We start from the raw sequence: 18,899 nt of genomic DNA, 5'->3' as shown, positions 1-18,899 counted from the left end.
CCAAAGAAAAGAGAAAACTCAAATAAAAATCTGAAATGAAAAAGAAATAACAACTGACACCACAGAAATACAAAAGATTGTGAGAATACAGTGAAATGGGCAGCCCCAGCGGCTCAGTGGTTTAGCACCACCTTCAGTCCAGGGCGTGATCCTAGAGACCCAGGATCGAGTCCCACATCAGGCTCCCTGCACGGAGCCTACTTCTCCCTCTGCCTCTCTCTCGCTCATGAATAAATAAATAAAATCTAAAAAAAAAAAAAAAGAATACAATGAAATATTATATGCCAAGTTGAACAACCTAGGAGAAATGGATAAATTTCTAGAAACATAAAATCTTTCAAAACTGAATCAGGAAGAAATAGAAAACCTGAACAAACAGATTACTGGTAATGAAATTGAATTGACAATAAAAAAATTCCCAACAAACAGAAGTCCAGGGCGGGATGTTTTCACAGGTGAATTCTATCAAACGTTTAAAGAACTAATACCTATTCTCAAACTATTCCAAAAAATAGAAGAGGAAGAAAAACTTTCAAATTCATTCTACAAGGCCAGTTTCTGTTACCCTAATAGCAAAACCAGACAGAAAGAAAAGAAAAGAAAAAAGAAAAGAAAGAAAAGAAAAGAAAAGAGAAGAAAAAAAAGAAAAAACAAACTACAGGCCAGTATCTCTGATGAACATTGGTGCAAAAATTCTCAACAGAGCATTAACAAACCAAATTCAGCAATACATTAATGGGATCATTCGGCACCATCAAGTGGGATTTTTATCAGGGATGCATGGATGATGATTCATTCACAATTCAATCAATGTGATAACAAAAAGGATTAAAAAAAACCATATGATTGTGTCAACAGATACAGAAAAAGCACCTGACAAAATATAATCTGTTCATGATAAAAACTCTCAAAAGTAGATTTAAAGGGAGCACGCGGATCCCTGGGTGGCTGAGCAGTTTGGTGTCTGCCTTCGGCCCAGGGCGTGATCCTGGAGTCCCGGGTTCGAGTCCCACATCGGGCTCCCTGCGTGGAACCTGCTTCTCCCTCTGCCTTGTGTCTCTGCCTCTCTCTCTCTCTTTCTCTCCCTCTCTCTCTCTCTCTCTCTCTCGAATAAATAAAATCTTTAAAAAATATATTTTAAAAAATAAAAATAAAGGGAGCATGCCTGCATATAATAAAGGCCATATATGAAAAACCCACAGCTGATATCATAATGGTGAAAAATTGAAAGCTGTTCCTCTAATATTAGATACAAGACAAGGAAGTTTACTCTCACCACTTTTATTCAACTTAGTACTACTAGAAGTCCTAGCTACAACAGCTAGAAAAGAAAAAGGAATAAAAGGCATCCAAATTGGTAAGGAAGGAGAACTATTTATAGATCACATCATAACTATGTATAGAAAACCCTAAAGACTCCACGAAAAAACTATTGGAACTAACAAATTAATTCAGTACAGTTGCAGGACGCGCAATTAATATATGAAAAACTGTTGTATTTCAATAATGAAGTAGCAGAAAGAGAAATTAAGAAAACAATCCCACTTACAATAGCACCAAGAAGAATAAAATACTTAGGAATAAGTTAAACCAAGAAAGTGAAAGATGTACACTCTAAAAACTCTTAAGACTTTGATGAAAAAAATTGTAAGAAACAGAAATGGAAATATGGACCACGCTCATGGATTGGAATAGTTAATGTTGTTAAAATATCCATAGTGTTCAAAGCAATTTATAGATTCAATGCAATCCCTATCAAAATACAAGTAGCATTTTTCTCAGAACTAGAACTAATAATTCTAAAATTTGTATGAAAGCACAAGACACCTTGAATAACTAAAGTAATCTTGAGAAAGAACAACAAAGCTGGAGGTTTCATAGCCCCAGATTTCAAAATATACTGCAAAGTTTATAATTATTAAAACAGTCTGGTACTGTTAGACATATAGATCATTGGAACAAGACAGAGGATCCAGAAATAAACCCACAGTTCCATAGTTAATCTATGACAAGGAAAGCAAGAATATACTAATGGAGAAAAGATAGTCTCCTCAGTAAATGGTATTGAGAAAACTGGACAGCTATATGCAAAGAAATGAAAATGAAACACAATAATAAGCTCAAGGTGGATTTTTTCCCCCAAGCTAGATGAAAAACCTAAATATGAAACCCAAAACCATAAAACTCCTAAAAGGAGTTTTGGACATTGGCCTTAGTAGCATATTTATGGATATGTCTCCTCAGGCAAGAGAAACAAAAGCAAATATATATATATGGGACTGTGTGTGTGTGTGTGTGTGTGTGTGTGTGTGACCAAAATAAAAAGCTTTTCCACAGCAAAGTTAAAGCATCATCCCCTGCTCAGCAGGGTGTCTGCTTTTCTCCTTCCCTCTGCTCCTTGCCCTGCTCCTGTTCTCTCTCTCTCTCTCAAATAAATTAATAAAACCTTTTTAAAAATTATTTTTAAAAAGGAATTACATATATGCTAACCAAAATAAAGTCAGTTAGGCATATTAATATTTTAAAAATAGCTTCAAAACACAGGGCACTATAAGCAAAGAAAAGACTTGTTACATTAGCATATATAAGGCTTAATTCATAAGAAGATAAAAGATTATAAACTTACATACAACAAGTTACATTGCCTCAAATATATAAAGTAAAACCAGTGGAACTAGAGAAACTGACACTCCAGTATCATAATGGGAGATTTTAAATATGCTTCAGTGACTGATAAGAAACAACAAATCAGAAAAAAAAAAGCCTCACATAATTTATTTGAATAAAAATAATTCGTCTTTGTTTTTTTCTGCTTAGTGAAAACTAAAATTAGCAATTGTCAAATCTAACTTTCTTTGTTGTATTTGAGAATCAGGCCATGGGCAGTGGTTTAAAAGAAGATGACTATTTTGCAGGGTGGCTGAGGAGTACAGTAAGCTGCATCTGCCCATATGGAAGGCACATTTTCTACACAGAATTTTGACAAGGTCTTGTGTGTTTATCCATGTGGACTAAACAGTGTACTGTACTTGCTTGTGAACAATCTAAAAAGTTTTAAGTAAATCTACCCGCATTTTTGCTTTGTCCATTAAATCAGTCCAAAAGTTGACAACCTGAATACAGAAGTTTTATGATATTTCTCCAAACTGGGCTAAACAACTCTTTTTCTGTATCATAAATGCTTCTCTGAATTCAGAATTCACCTGAGAGATGACGCAAGTAGCAACCAGCCAAAGACTATTGATCCTTGCTTTTCTTTTGCCATAAGATATGATCAGTCTTATATATATCAGAAGTACATATTTTTAAATATTTAAATATTTATCTGTCTTGTAATATGAGTTATTGGTATTCAAAGTTTAAACACTAAATGGAAGTTTTATAGTATTTTGACCTTATTTTCACTGTAAGAAATAATAGGGGATTTATTAATTAGGGAAAATTAATACTGTGATATCCAACCCCAGAATTTCTAGCTTAACATAATTAAAGTTTAGTTATCCTGTTGGCAGAGCATAGGCTGAGCAAATCGCAGTTGTTTCTAAAAAATGTATAATGAAGCAACTTGTAGAATACCTTCCCAGGTTTAAATCCATATATTGGCTGCAGGAGGTGGAAGTACTTCAGATATATTCTTGATTAGGGATGGTTAGGGATTTTTCTGGATAGCTAAAATTACTCTCAGGAAACCATCAAGATATAAAAATATTTACGCAAGTTGGCACTCTGCAAATATCTACAGCAGTGAACATTTTCTGACTCAGTGCTGCTAATCAATGGAATCAAATTAGAAAATAGCTAAAGACAACATCATTTGGATAAAAGTGTTGAATGTATCTAATAATATGGAAAGAAATCCTTTCTACTCTGATCTTTGACTACCCTGACAGGTTATATTTAGGTGATGGAAATAGAACACATCCAAATTATAAGACAGAATAACAAAATAAAACAAAATCGAAGTACTTAATTGGCATGAAGTGGTTAAACCAGCCTGCAGTGCACTGTGTGTTTGGTCACTGTAGATGCTGGGCTTTCGACACATTCCCAATTTCGAGTATTTTATCTTGTTTCTCCCATCAACTGTCTCAGAAATGCCATTATTTTACAGTTTAAACTGCTTCTCAAGTCTGCATGTGAAACAAAGTCTTTGACTGTTCATCTGTTTCAAGTTATAGTCCAGAAAGTACATTTGCTTTTACAATATCCACAAAATATGAAAAGAATGTATTTCTGCCCTCAAGTAGCTTAGATCTTAGAGTATGGCTAACAAAAGATTAGAGGAAAAGAGGAGGAAGAAATCAAGGAGACTGAGGAAAAAGTTTTGATTCATACTTCTTTGTTGTCTGATGCCATTTAAAGTATTGAGGGAGGATTCAGAATTTTTCTCTGCTCATTCTTCTTGTGATCTTGTTCCCATATCTCCTTCAACTGGAGCCAGAGTTAACATTTAATAGAAACAAATTGATTGGGGCTGAGTCCAAGGTAGAGTGGACTATTCCCTAAGAAGCCATGCTTCATATGGTTTGCTCCAAGAAAATCAGTTTTCAAACAAGCACGTTTTATACTGAATTCTAGTTTAACTATTTAATACTTGTTTCTTTTCTCTGGAAGTACCTCTAATGTAGGAGTCCTGCTTGTTTATCCTTCTTTACACCATTGCTTTGCCTAAAATAAGTATTCAGTAAAACATACTTTCTAAATAGTGCCATCCAGTAGAATATCCTTTCTGCAAGGGTTGTAATGGTCCATATCTGTGCTATCCAGTGTTCACTAGCTACATGTAGCTACTGAGTACTTGAAATGTGGCTAGTATAACTGAGGAAATGAATTTTTAATAAAATTTAAATGTGGCTAGTGGTTAATCAGTACTGCAGTAAAAAGTTCTAGAAGATGACTAACTGGTATCTCAGATTTAAAATATCAGAACCCAAGTTCTGAATCTCAACTACTGCCCACCCTCAAATTTCTTCCTTCTCCTTCTCTCAGCAAATGAAAACTTTTCTTTTAATTGATTAGATCTAAAACTTTTGTGAGATCTTTCTTTTCTTGTTCTAATGTCTTACAACCATTCTATCAATAAATCCTATATATACTACCTTCGGTATATATAGTCTTGTTTGTCTTCACAGCCACTATTAACACGTTGATGTAAGCCACCATCATTTCTCACTTAGATTTTTGCAGTAGCTTTCCATCTCATCTCCCTGCATCATCTTGGTCCCCTCCAGCCTATTCTCAACAGATTTCTTTTAAAATAATACTTTAAAAAATTTTTTATTTAAATTCTAGTTAGTTAACATAGAATGTAACAGTAGTGTAATCATTAATAATTATAAGTACTTTCTATATTTTCTACATCCATAAAAGATTTTTTTAATGAATGTGAAGACATTTGATTTGTAGCATGCATCAGTCAGGATGAGTTAGATTATATGCGACAATAACAAAATATCCCCCAAACCTTACTGGTCTATAGTGATAAGTGTTAGCTGTTATTTTGGTTAATAGTATTTATGCAAAGTAAGTAGCACAGTGCCTAGCAAATACAGTCATAGGAAATGTTAATTATTATGAACTTAATAAATTTTATGTTTTAATTACTTTTTAATGTAGCAACTTTACCATATAATCCTAAATAGTTCCTAAATTAATATGCAGTAATTCTGTGATTACATGATAATCTCATCAGCACACTGGGAAAATATACTGTGAATGATTTAACTCTGGGTTGTGCACAGCTGGCTGACAGGTTATTCTCAGAGGTATTTACATTATATCACTGTCTTCATAAAATATTCCATGGTTAAAGTTATCTTAATAGGTACATTCAGGACTTGTAGAAAATTCACTGATAAATTTGTAGGGTAGTTGTAATTGGAAAATTGCTTTAAATTTGTTAAGTTTTTATTTCTTTGCTGGTAAGTTGAGGATCATTTTGCTTACCTCACAAAACCAATTAAGAGTACATATGTATTATGTTTTTTAATATATTTTTTATTTTTATATACATATATATGTGTATGTATATACATATATATAAGCATCAAAAGCATTTAACAGACTATAAAATGATACAGTGTAATTTCTGTTACAGAGATCAATGTTCCTTAAAAGGATTCTAAATCATTATGAGAAGGATTAGTTACATTCACTAGAATCTGTATGGGAATCCAAAATGTTTATATACCCCAAGGAGCAAAGTATCTATTATCGGGAAAATTCAGTGGGGTAGGATAGATTATTCATGATAAATAATAAGCTTTTACTGAAATTACTTCTAATATGTCCAGAAATAGGAGGATATGTTAGCTTTCAATTCATAAGAGGTTAATGCCAACTCTCTGTCATGTTCTTTTGAATGATGTGTAGTACTAATCTTTGGGGTAAGAAGGATTTGAAACTGAAGAAAAAAACAAATGTCATTTAAAGCTAACTCTTATAAAGAGGGTTGATGATCAAGGTGTTTAATAGAATTGCTAGGACCTGATACTATTTCTGACAGATATTTGGTGTTCAATATATATTTGTTGAATAAATGACAAGATGTGACTTATAAATCATGATTTTGTTCTTTGGCTCTAAGAAATTTCCTAAAATTGTTTTAAAAAATAAATAAATAAAAGGTTGCACCATTGAAAGAGTAGTTGAAATAAGGGCATAATGTTTCTGGGTGACGCATATTTGAATATTTGAGTTTGGGTGTATATTTTCATAAACCTCATATTACTCCACAGTTATACATACTATTCTGCTTCGAATTAGGTAAGAGTAATCTGTTATCCTATTTCCTTTTAATTTATGTCAGTCATCTAGTGAGATTTCACTAATGCATTAAAGTCTCTCTATGTGATTTTCCTTGTTATATGAAGTGAATGATCCTTGGGATTACACTCAGTTGCTTCAACTATTCAAACGTATAGTCAGTATTTTATTTATCATTACTTATTGTGGCATACATTTCTAGATAGCCAAAACAGCCTAAACTACAAATGCTAGATAGGTAGATAGGTAGGTAGACAGATAATTAGTTTCAGGGGTACATCAAGATAGTATGCAAGGTACAGTTAAATGTATCCATTTAATAAAATGCATTGAAAAGAGTTTTACAGGAGGAATTTGAATCTATCCAAATGAAATAGGATCTTTAGGGTCTTGCCAAGTATGGTATTAAAAATAATGATTATGGGATTTAACTTTTACATAACCTATCTAAAACCTAATTTTTATAATAAAATCAAAGCTATTAATTCATTTACCTTTTATAAAAGCTTTTTTATATTGCTGGATAGAATTTTTTTCTTTTTGCCTAATTGCACTAAATATGCGTTACTTAACAAAAAGGGAAAACTGGAAGTAAAAGCAATTCTAAATAATCTTCTACGAAGACATTCTCATAGGGCAGCAGTACCATTAAGCCCTGGAAAAAATCAACTTCATATTTAATTATGACTAAATTAGGGTCCTTAAAATTGTTAATATAACTTGTATAATGTATAATATAATGATTCCATTTCAAGATGCTTCATTGGCTTGGTAGAGAATTAGAGAGGGCTCTGCTGATCTACTCTAACCCCTCACATTGCTGATGAGAACACAGAGCTCCAGAGAAGAGTGAGATACTAAAAGTAGTTGATAGGCAGTAAAGCCAAGAACACAAAGTGCTGTGATCTTTGAAGCAGTGTGTATACGTGCAATAGTTTTAACCTTGCAGATTTGTCATGTGGTTTTTCTTGGAGTAATTATAGTAATTTTTAACCTGGAAATCACTAGAAACATTTTCTTCATTTCCCTTGTTTGCCCAGACATTTTGACAATAGTAACAATTAACATTTGTATAGAACTTTTCAATTTTAGAAAATATTTTTACATCTCACTTGACTTTCACAGCATTATCGGTAAGAAAATACTATTCTCTATAAAAAAGAAAATACGATTCTCACCCTACGGATGAGGAAACTGAATCCAAATGAAATTTAATAAATTGCACAGATTGTTTAAACAGTTGGCAGAGCCAGACTTGAACACAGGCTCCAGAGCCTTTGGTCTTTCCAGCTTTATATTGTTGGGAGTTGCTAAAAGTTGCTTAGGGATTTTTTAAAGTCAGTTTATTGTCAGGTCACATCATTTTTAAAAGGTCTCTGGTCAGCCCTTTTGTTATGTGAATAATAACTGTGTTTTAAATTAATAATGGCTACCATGTATTGAATACCTGCTGTGGGCCAGGAGATGTGGAGGTGCTTGTTATGTCTGATTCTGATTTTCATAACCTATGAGGTATTGCTAATATCTCCATTTTAGAAGTGAATTTATGCTATTTATCCAGTAGGTAATTAAAACCTGGGATGAAAATTCCAGTCTGTTTGCCTCGTAAGCTGCAACTTTTCAGCTATACCCAAGATTCGGTTTCCTTAAAAGAGAACACATGCAAGTGTTTAAAGCCGTAACACTCTTAATGTACTACTTCCGACTTGGATACATGGATATTCACATATATGTATCCAGATCTCCATTTATTGACCTCATAACTGAGAAAATAACCAAACTACTCTTGGTTCAGAAGCTCGTGAAATTAAAAAGAGGATAAATCAATAGCTGTGTATATCAGTATTGTAATTGGGAGATGACAGGATCAGTTTTTTCTTTCTCATAATAATGTTGAATAGTAATGAGATATAATTTTTATTGAGATATAATTGACATGTAACATTTATAGTAGTTCCAAGCATATTAGTTCCAGTGGACACTTGTAACAAAATATAAACCATCTGACCCAACCACCTTAAATGGAAATATTTAGAAAGTGTGTTCAAGTTAATGATACTATACTGTCTTCTGAAACTTTATCTTCTGTAATTACCAGTTAGGGTCAGTATAACTTTTACTTATATACGACTTTATTGTTTTTTAATATTTTTGCCTTTAAAAACATTTTTAGCAAGAATCTTTGAAGCTATATCTATCAAAACTGTAGTATTGTTTGTAGTATTGTCTTCAGGCCCCTCTTTTTCTACAAAATTATTTTGAAGGGTTGTTTTCACTTAGGTGATTTTTATTTGTCACGATTCTGCAGAAAGATACCAGCTGTGAGCTGTGAGTTGGCCAAGCCCTCATGCAGAGACAGAGAAAAGATCTGTACAGCCTTCTCTGAGCTAAGTAGCATGTTGTCCACTGGCTCTATACCTCCCTTCAGGAGGAAAACTGTGGCCTCCAGCCTTTCCAAGTTCTAATGTACAGAGGAAGCAGAGGGATTCACAAAGTGGAAATTTCAAGTTTTGAAGTTCTACCTAATTCTAGAGACCAGGCCCTACTGGCTTCCAGCGGGGCATTCTGGTGTCATCCTTTGTTTCAGCTAGAGGTCTCATCCTAAACAAGAAAGTCTAGACAAGAAGGCAGGCATTTGACAAGAATGTCAGAGTCTCACTGAGGTTTAAAGTATAAAAATGAATTTTTAAGCGGGTCAGAAGAGTATATGTAATTCACATTCCATAATTTTATGCTCTTAACATATCTTCTAGAGAAGTTCTTTTTTGTTTTTTTGTTTCGGTTTGGGATTTTTTTTGTCTTCAAGAGAAGTTTTAAAGGCAGCATGAGCTGGACTTTGATGCTAATCAAGAAGACACGGTTATCAAATAGTGTCCTCTGTTGCATTATTTTAGCTATTGCATGTTCCACTTTGACGATTTATTCTTATCTTTTTTATCTAGGTCGAACTGGAAGGTACACTCTTATAGAAAAATGGAGAGATACTGAAAGACACTTAGCACCTCATGAAAATCCTATCATATCCTTAAACAAATGGGGGCAGTATGCTAGTGATGTACAGCTAATTTTACGTCGAACAGGGCCATCTCTTAGTGAGCGACCCACTTCAGACAGTGTGGCTCGAATTCCAGAAAGAACTTTATATAGGCAGAGTTTGCCCCCCTTGGCTAAACTGAGGCCTCAGATTGACAAATCAATCAAAAGGAGAGAACCTAAAAGGAAATCATTAACATTTACAGGAGGTGCCAAAGGATTAATGGACATTTTTGGAAAGGGCAAAGAAACTGAATTTAAGCAAAAGGTGCTGAATAACTGCAAAACAACAGCAGATGAATTAAAGAAGCTGATCCGGTTGCAGACAGAAAAGCTTCAATCCATTGAGAAAGAGCTAGAATCAAATGAAATCGAAATACAATTTTGGGAGCAAAAATATAATTCTAACCTTGAAGAGGAAATTGTCCGCCTGGAGCAAAAGATCAAAAGAAATGATGTAGAAATTGAAGAGGAAGAATTTTGGGAAAATGAATTGCAGATTGAACAGGAAAATGAAAAACAGCTGAAGGATCAACTTCAAGAAATAAGACAGAAAATAACAGAATGTGAGAGTAAATTAAAGGACTATTTGGCTCAGATCCAGACTATGGAAAGCGGTCTTGAAGCAGAAAAATTGCAACGGGAAGTTCAGGAGGCACAAGTCAATGAAGAAGAGGTTAAAGGAAAGATTGGTAAGGTCAAAGGAGAAATTGACATTCAAGGCCAACAGAGTCTGAGGCTGGAGAATGGCATTAAAGCTGTAGAAAGATCTCTTGGACAAGCCACCAAACGATTACAGGTAAGAACATTTTTCATAAAAAGAATGTTTCATCTACTTAGAAGAATTAATATTTTGTTGGCATTTTCTTTAATGGTTGTCCATCTTCTCTTACACTGAAAGTTAGAAACTTACTTGGTTTATAAGTTTCTTAGAATTTCTGTGACTTATGACAAAGCTAAGATGTGAGACCAAAACAAAGCTGTGTGAGCTCTAAAGCCACACTGGTCCTTGCTCCACAGAAAGAGGTTTCTTACTGTGGCAGTTGTAACATTAGGTAATTGGATACAGAGAATAGAATCTCGGAGCTGGAATGGACACTAATGATGAGATAGTGAATCTGACCTTCTCTCCTTGTAGAGATAAGGAAACCAAAACCAAAAGAGATGATCGCAGATTGGTGTACCAGGGATTGTGTGGCTAGTTGACTGCCTGGCTAGTTGACTGCTCATCTATTATTCTCCATTGTTGGCTCACCCCATCTTTCCTGCGATGCAAATAGTTCCCTTCTTTTCTCTACATTACTTACTTTCCTTTGCTTTCCTGAGGAGAGGGGCACAAAGGTTCTTCTCTGATTTTCCCCTCTCTGCTTCACATACAATAGCATTTCTATTTTGACATTAGATCCTGATCACTCAGCTTCCATTTCTCGGATACCTATTCTTGAGAAGAAAATGTGATCTCAGGAGAATTGCAAAGAGGTATTAAATATAAATAATATTTAAAATATTAAATATTAATATTAAACAAATTTTAAAATATTAAATAAAATATCTGGGTGTGGTTACATTTGGCCACATTTCAAGTGCTCTGGAGTGGTTGCTGTATTGGTCAATGCTGGCTTACAGGCTTGCTAATCAAAGAGTGATCTGTGTAATTTGGGGCACACTTGTTAAAAATTCAGAATCTCAATTGTAGTAAAATCTCCAGATAGTACCAGTGCACATGGAAGTTTGAGAAGACCTCCCTTAGAATATGAACAGTTTTATAAGCAGTGAAAGCCGAGGTTTCAAGAACTTCTGTGATTTCCTTTCTCTGCCACTAGCTATAGTCAGAGATAAAACTACCAAAATTTTGAAAATCAAGAATTTCTCATGCTACAGTAGAAGTTGTTAACCTCTGATTTGTCAGTATTATGCTAATTTTGAACCTTAAAAAGGGTATAATTGGAAGCTGTGTTGCCTTCAATAATTATTTACAGGAAACACTAATTTATGACAGTCATTACTAGTAACATTACTAATAACAGTCATTACTAGTAATCTTACTATCCATTGAAAAGTATCTCATAATCAAACTCACATATCTCCAAGTACCCCTTACACTAAAGTAAGTAGAAGAAACAACCACTCATTTCTGGTATCTCTTTCTTACCCTTACCAGATTCCTCAGACACACACAGCCTGGGTGAGTCCTTGCCACTTTTTCCTATAGCGCAGTAAAGGAGAGAAAGACCATCCATTCAAATAATAGAATGCCTCTCCTTGCTTTTTTGAGCTTTCTAGCTGACCAAAACATGATCTCCTTTCTTAAAGGATCTTCAGTTCTCAGACTTGTCTTTGCCAAGGACTTAAGAACCCCACAGTGAAAATCTTGTAGGATCTTGCTTTCCTCATGCTCTAAAATATATCTCAGTAACAAATCCCATGAAAACTTCAACAGTTTACCAAAACAAGAACTTCTCTGAATCTCACAGACAAAATGATTATAAGTTTTGCTGTCAGTTATAAAGTAATAGGGAGATTTAATTGTGAAAGCTTAAGGCAAGATTGCTTAAACACTGGGATGGATGGAAACCATCCAACTTTTATTGATAAAAGTTCATAGATATATAATTATTTCATCAAGTGCATGAGTGTATTCCTAACACAGGAAAGTATCACACTTAGGAAGACAGACTGAAGAAGCTGTTGTCCTTTACTTGTTTATTTTTTGGCCTGTGCCACAAAGCAGAAATGACCTCTTTTGAGCCCATTGTATCAATATTAACCAGATTTTGTTAAAGGCGTTCTTGTGAAAATAGGTATCACACATCTAGCCCCTGTAGCAGATGGACTGTCACCAGGATGTCTTTAGCTGTCCAAGAGTAAATCTTCAAATAAAAAGACAAATTTTAACTTCCATCTAGGACAAAGAACAAGAACTGGAGCAGTTGACTAAGGAGCTGCGGCAAGTCAATCTCCAGCAGTTCATCCAACAGACAGGGACAAAAGTTACCGTGTTGCCAGCAGAGCCCATTGAAGTAGAGGCCTCACATGCAGACATAGAAAGGGGTAGGTGTTGTGAAATCTGCTCTTTATCTTCATTGGTTTGCTTTGAATAAACTACTTGTATTCAGCTAAAATGTTATCCTACCGTTCAAAACTTGGCCCACTTAAAAAAAATTGATGTACTTCCTGCTTCTGGGAAAAATCAATGATATCCAGGTTATTTATTTACTTAGATGGGCGTGTAGTCACCGAATCTTCTATCATGTGTTTTAAACTCTTCTTTAAGAAACCTTCTCCTGATGTATAAGTCATCGTCTGTTGAATTTGATTAGCTTCTGTTCCTAATGCCCCTTCTTCCTCTCTTAAAAGTCCTTAGTATTAATTTGTGCTATTTAAAAGATGCGTATCATCTGAACAACCAAGAAAGAGAAGCAGAACGCTCACCTTTTTAAAAAGGTGTTGAAATCACTGAAAACTGTTTTTGTCAACAGAGAGGGTCAGGAAGCTAGCCTTCTCCTCTTACCCAGGGCCCTACAGGGGCCTGCAGTTTTACAGTTTGCTATTTGGCTCTTTAGGGCTGGAAAAATTCTAATTTTTAATGTTGCTGAGTCCACCAAATGGCTTTCTTTGTTTTCTGTGTAGAGGCACCATTCCAGTCCGGGTCCCTGAAGCGGCCTGGCTCGTCGCGGCAGCTCCCCAGTAATCTTCGTATTCTACAGAATCCTATCTCATCTGGTTTTAATCCTGAAGGCATATATGTATAACATTATCTGCCTTTAGGGGAGAGACCCAACAAAGGTACCAAGGACATTTAAAATTCCTTCTTTGATTTGTGCCAATGATGAACAGAGGATCTATTTCACAAGCCACCGTATCTTTTTTCTGTCCTAAATTGCATACCACTTGGAGCCATACCCTGTGCACTGATGCTAAAGAACAAAGAAACTGTGTTTTCACACATCAACAGTGTTGACGTTTCTGTCCAGCAGCTGTAATGCAAAGCCTTCATTTTTATTTGTAGCATTTGAGAGCGTTAAGAAAGTACTATACTGTGTGTATACGTAAATAAAACCATGACTTAAGAATGAAGAGAAATATGTGACTGGCTTAGTTTAATTTATTCCATATAATCGATTAATGGGTGAATGTTGATGTTTTAATATTTTTTATTAATACTTATCCTGTGACTGAATTACATTATATATTGTGTGATTATGACTTTGTGTGCATGTTGCCAGACTCCATCCATACGTTGCTGATCTTCAACTGTAAAAATGTCATAGGGTGCTCCACCATCAAAACTAACTCCAGAGGAACCCACTTGTATTTATTTTGTGTACCTGTCCTAGCCATTGCTTTAATTAGATGAAATAATTCAGGTTTTATTTTTAATCTGGACTTGAATCTTCTCTTTGTAATATTTCCAGTATATGAATGACCACATACCAGAATAGAAATATTTTCAAGAGGTTAATTGTATGTTTAAAAGATTTGCAGTACTTCAGACCCTTTAAACAAAAAAGTAATTGTTGATTATCTGTCCAAACAGACAGGGGATTTCCTGGGACATGGGATTTCCTGATACATTATATGTTTTTTTGTTTCTGCCCTGCCTTAATCATTTTAATCTCATTGATCCTCAGAGTTGCCATAATACATAGGTAGAGATTCCTGGTTGACCTACTTAGAAAGGTTACTTTAAGTGACATTTTTTAAATAACCCACTTCATATGTATGCTCTATTTGTGTAAGCACCCATGGGTGAGTTATTGCTTGCACATAATTTACTCTGTACTTTATGAATTATTGCTATTTCTCCAATCACTTAGATAGAAAGTACATTGGAGTTAGGTATTTTTTACAGAGGAAATAAAGTTAAATTCTTTTTCTTTTCCACTTTTGAGCTTGACTTTTACAGGACATGAGTCTCCATTTGTACATATATTTTCTTATTTATAAAATCAAAAATGAGTCAGTATCTCATGAATGGTGACTTAACTAAGATTCACAAGTAATATCAGGATGGGTGTGGTCAGATACCATTTTGCCATTTTTACATTCCCTCTGATCAAAATTTGGTACAACAATAAAGACTTTAACCTGAGTAGTTTTTAATTCTGAGGAAAATATATTCTCTGTATTACATGCAACAAAGTAAAAGTGGGTTAGTATATTAATGCCATGGTAACAATAAAAAGATGTAAGCTATATCTTATGCATGAGGGCAACTTTGGATGTTTTAACACATTTGACTTATTTTGGCTTAATGAATGCTGAGAATGCTGCATTTAGGTTTCCAATGAAAAATGTTAAGAATGGCTATGAAAATATATAGAAGCTTCTAGAGAACTGAAAGTAATAATGCAGAGTTGCCTTTTCTAGTCCAGCTAAATGGCAGACCTCAACTAAAAATACTATTTTCTTTGGGTTCATGGAGTTATCAAGTTGACCTTGCCATTATGCTATTTTGCAAATAACTTGAGAAATAATTTATTCTTAACCTGTATAACCACAACCTATACACATTTCCTCTCAATTTATAATAGTTATTTCATATCTACATATATTTAAAAATTAGAACTAAAAAAATCAAGGTAATTTGTAGATTTTCTGACAGAAATGATTTATGTATGCCCAGTATATGCCTTATTTTTAAAGGGTTCCATCCTATACCAAGAGTCATTTTGTTATCGTTCAGAGAAATTAAGATCTTATTCACAAAGAAAAACATTTTTTTATAAAATAATCACATTCTATTTAAATCAAAATATTAAACTGAAGATATATTAAACTTTGCAATTTTTAATTGCAAAGACGCCTTGGTATGCCATCGGATACACAAAGTCAATGTCCAACTTAATTCTTGTAAATTATTATCAGCATTAACCTAATAACTTTAAGACTGGCAGCATTGTGACAACTTCATCTGAATTTTCAAATACCAAATAATCTTTATGGACCTAATTACAGATAGAAATACTATTTCCTAGATGGGAAAAATATATAAATGTGAATTTGATAAATACATTGAGCAGCTATACTTTTTAATCAGTTATATTACTTCTGGAAGAAAATCTCTAAGAAATATTTTCTAAGTCTTTTTCTAAAATAGGAGAAAAACTCATTTCCCTAGAACATCTTAAAAATAGTATTCCTGACCATTTTTACGTATTGTGAACACAGATGAGTTAGATTAAGTGCCACATCTTTTGGATACATTTCGGGGCGGGGGGGGCAGTGGGCAGTGATATACAAAAATACCAAATACAGAATTTTTCAACTGGGGAAATATTCAGGTTCTAAATACTAAACTACATTTTAAGGGGTTTTTTATTATTATGCTGCAAGTTTTCTTATGATTTCCTATAAGTATTAAATACACTAGAAGATAATTTGTTTCCTTACAAGGAATGATTTGAAATAGCATTGCTATATTTGACCCTTTGGAGTGTCTAGCATCCTCAGAGAATGATCCATACTGGGTTGCCTCAGTCCTTTTTTTTTCTTATGAGATATTTTGGTTTGTTAGCATGTTTTTTTGTCCTGACGCACAAGGAATTTATATGTGAGACTTTGGTTGGTATTAATAGGAATTACCCATTTAATTCCCTCAGTCATCCCTGAAGCAATCATCAACTCCCATAGTTCAAATTAATCATACACTCAAGCTAAAACAGCAAAAATACAGAATTTATGGTGTGAAATATGATTATTAATAGTGTTTAAGAACAAATAAAACACTTGCTTCCAGAGCATAAATTTTTACCTGCATGAAAAGAACTTTTCTTTGTGAATAAGAGAAAAATGGTCTTTAGAGTAAAGAAACTTCATTTAAAGCCATTTCTGTGAACATCTTTCCAAGTCAGAACTATAATAATGGATTGAGGAAATACTATGGAAAAGGCAAAAACTCTTGATTTCAGGTGTTCAAAGGATGTGGGCAGATGGGCATTTCCCTGTGTGCATTGCCTTTGAAAAATTGGGCCTTAATTTATATGTATATAACAATGCTGTGTTCACATCCCTCTTTTACCTAAAGTTGTCTTTATTAGTCTATATTGTATTAAAATTTAGCTCATAAGTATTACTTTTATATTATGTCCATTTTTTGCATGTTTATACTACTTGCTACAGTATTTTTAAGTTTTGGGTGAAGGCCATCAGCTGTGTGGAGAAGACAAAACAATCACTATTTATTCAGTATTGCTGCTTTTCATTTCCAGAATAAGCTTTCGATGCCAGGACAGTGACTGCTTGAAAGCTGCAGGAGCTCTATTCCAATGCATTTTATATATTTTTAGAAACCAAATAAATGCAGATAACTATTTAGTATACTAATTATATTAAACCAGCAGAAATATAAAGGCAATAAAGTATATACATATATATATGGGGGGAGGGAAAGATTAAAAAATAGGTTTACAGCCAGACATGGTGATAGCCCTAAATATATTTCCAATCTGTCTGTCTTTATTGACCCAAGGAGGACTTGAGTTGCTGCAGCTTTAAACAGGAAATTACCATGTTCACTACTGTGGACACATAAATATGCTTTTAGTACTGCTTTGCTTATGTACCAATAAAATATCTGTAATATGTATTATATGTAATTATTCTTTTTTTGACTTTCATTTCAAAATGTATATTTTCTGATTATTATCATGAGCTGTAAAACAAAGGATCAATATCTGATATTCTCCCAAGTAATAAATTTTCAGGATTCATTGGGGCATCATAGTTGCTGGTTTGTTTCTTATATGTTTAATATTTTAAAATATAAGTTTATTTTCTTTAAAAGATGCCAAAGAGAAAAGGTCTGCATATCAGTGATATAAAATTACATTTCTTTAAAAGTCATGTTAATTATTATAACTAAAGAATTATCTGTTGCTGAAAAAGATAGCTGTTTGGAGCGCCTGAGTGGCTCATCAGTTAAGCGGACTTGGTTTTGGCTCAGGTCATGATCTCAGAGTCATGAGATGGAGCCTGGAGCTCCATCCTGGGCATGGAGCCTACTTAAGATTCTATCTCTCCCTCTCCCTCTCCCCCTTCTCCCCGCACACACTCCCACTCATATGCTCACTCTCTCTCTCTCTGTCTCAAATAAATAAATCTTTAAAAAGGAAAAAAAGTTGTTTTATCCAAGTGAAACTGAATCAAGAAATTAATGTCTCCCTTTTATTTCAAAAGCAAATGGAAAAAATGTGTCTCCATGAACCTCTATATTCTCAGATTTCTTTAAAACCACATGTGAGGGGATCCCTGGGTGGCGCAGCGGTTTAGCGCCTGCCTTTGGCCCAGGGCGTGATCCTGGAGACCCGAGATCGAATCCCACGTCAGGCTCCCAGTGCATGGAGCCTGCTTCTCCCTCTGCCTGTGTCTCTGCCTCTCTCTGTCTCTCTGTGACTATCATAAATAAATAAAAATTAAAAAAAAAACACATGTGAGGGTGGGGGTGACTGGGTGACAGGCACTGAGGTGGGCACTTGACGGGATGAGCACTGGGTGATATTCTATATGTTGGCAAATTGAACACCAATAAAAAATAAATTTATTTAAAAAAAAAGAAGCAAACACACACACACACACACACATGTGAGGGGGGCAGCCCCGGTGGCTCAGCGGTTTAGCGCCGCCTGCAGCCCAGGGTGTGATCCTGGAGACCCGGGATTGAGTCCCACGTCGGGCTCCCTGCATGGAGCCTGCTTCTCCCCCTGCCTGTGTCTCTTCCTTTCTCTCTCTGTCTCTAGTGAATAAATAAAATCTTTAAAAAAAAAAAAAAGAAAGAAAAACCACATGTGAGGGGAACAATTCATTACCTACTATGTGCCAGGTACAATAGGAGGTACATTCAGCCATGTAGGGAACCTCTTCCAAATCGTACAACTAATAAGTAGCTTATAGCGCACTTGGATATAGACCTTTCAGATTTCGAAGTACTTTTCTATATTCCATGATAAACTGCATAAGCTTTACCATGCTCAGTTTCTCTTTTTTAATCTGAAAGTAATGTGGAAGTACATAAATTGTTATTTTCATATTTTGCATAAGTAAGATCTTGATCAAGAAACTATACATATGAATAATACTATGTTATAAAAACAATGATAAAT

The 18,899-nt window shown here is 34.4% G+C and overlaps 1 protein-coding gene across 5 annotated transcripts in view; it reads left to right on the top strand.

The window, feature by feature from the left end:
* RASSF8 (Ras association domain family member 8) overlaps positions 1-17,523 on the top strand; it is a 122,382-nt gene extending 104,859 nt beyond the window's left edge. For all 5 annotated transcript variants that reach the window (XM_077870680.1, XM_077870684.1, XM_077870681.1 and 2 more), the window contains 3 exons: positions 9,708-10,597; positions 12,705-12,849; positions 13,429-17,523. In XM_077870680.1, coding sequence (XP_077726806.1) covers positions 9,708-10,597; positions 12,705-12,849; positions 13,429-13,550 — 1,157 coding nt within the window. In that variant the 3' untranslated portion in view covers positions 13,551-17,523. The remainder of the gene's footprint in view (positions 1-9,707; positions 10,598-12,704; positions 12,850-13,428) is intronic.
* The last annotated feature ends 1,376 nt before the right edge of the window (positions 17,524-18,899 follow it).

The sequence above is a fragment of the Canis aureus genome, chromosome 25 (assembly GCF_053574225.1).
Source record: "Canis aureus isolate CA01 chromosome 25, VMU_Caureus_v.1.0, whole genome shotgun sequence".
Lineage (NCBI taxonomy): Eukaryota > Metazoa > Chordata > Mammalia > Carnivora > Canidae > Canis > Canis aureus.
The sequence above is the reverse complement of the archived record's forward strand: the minus strand, read 5'-3'. Positions and strand labels throughout refer to the sequence as shown.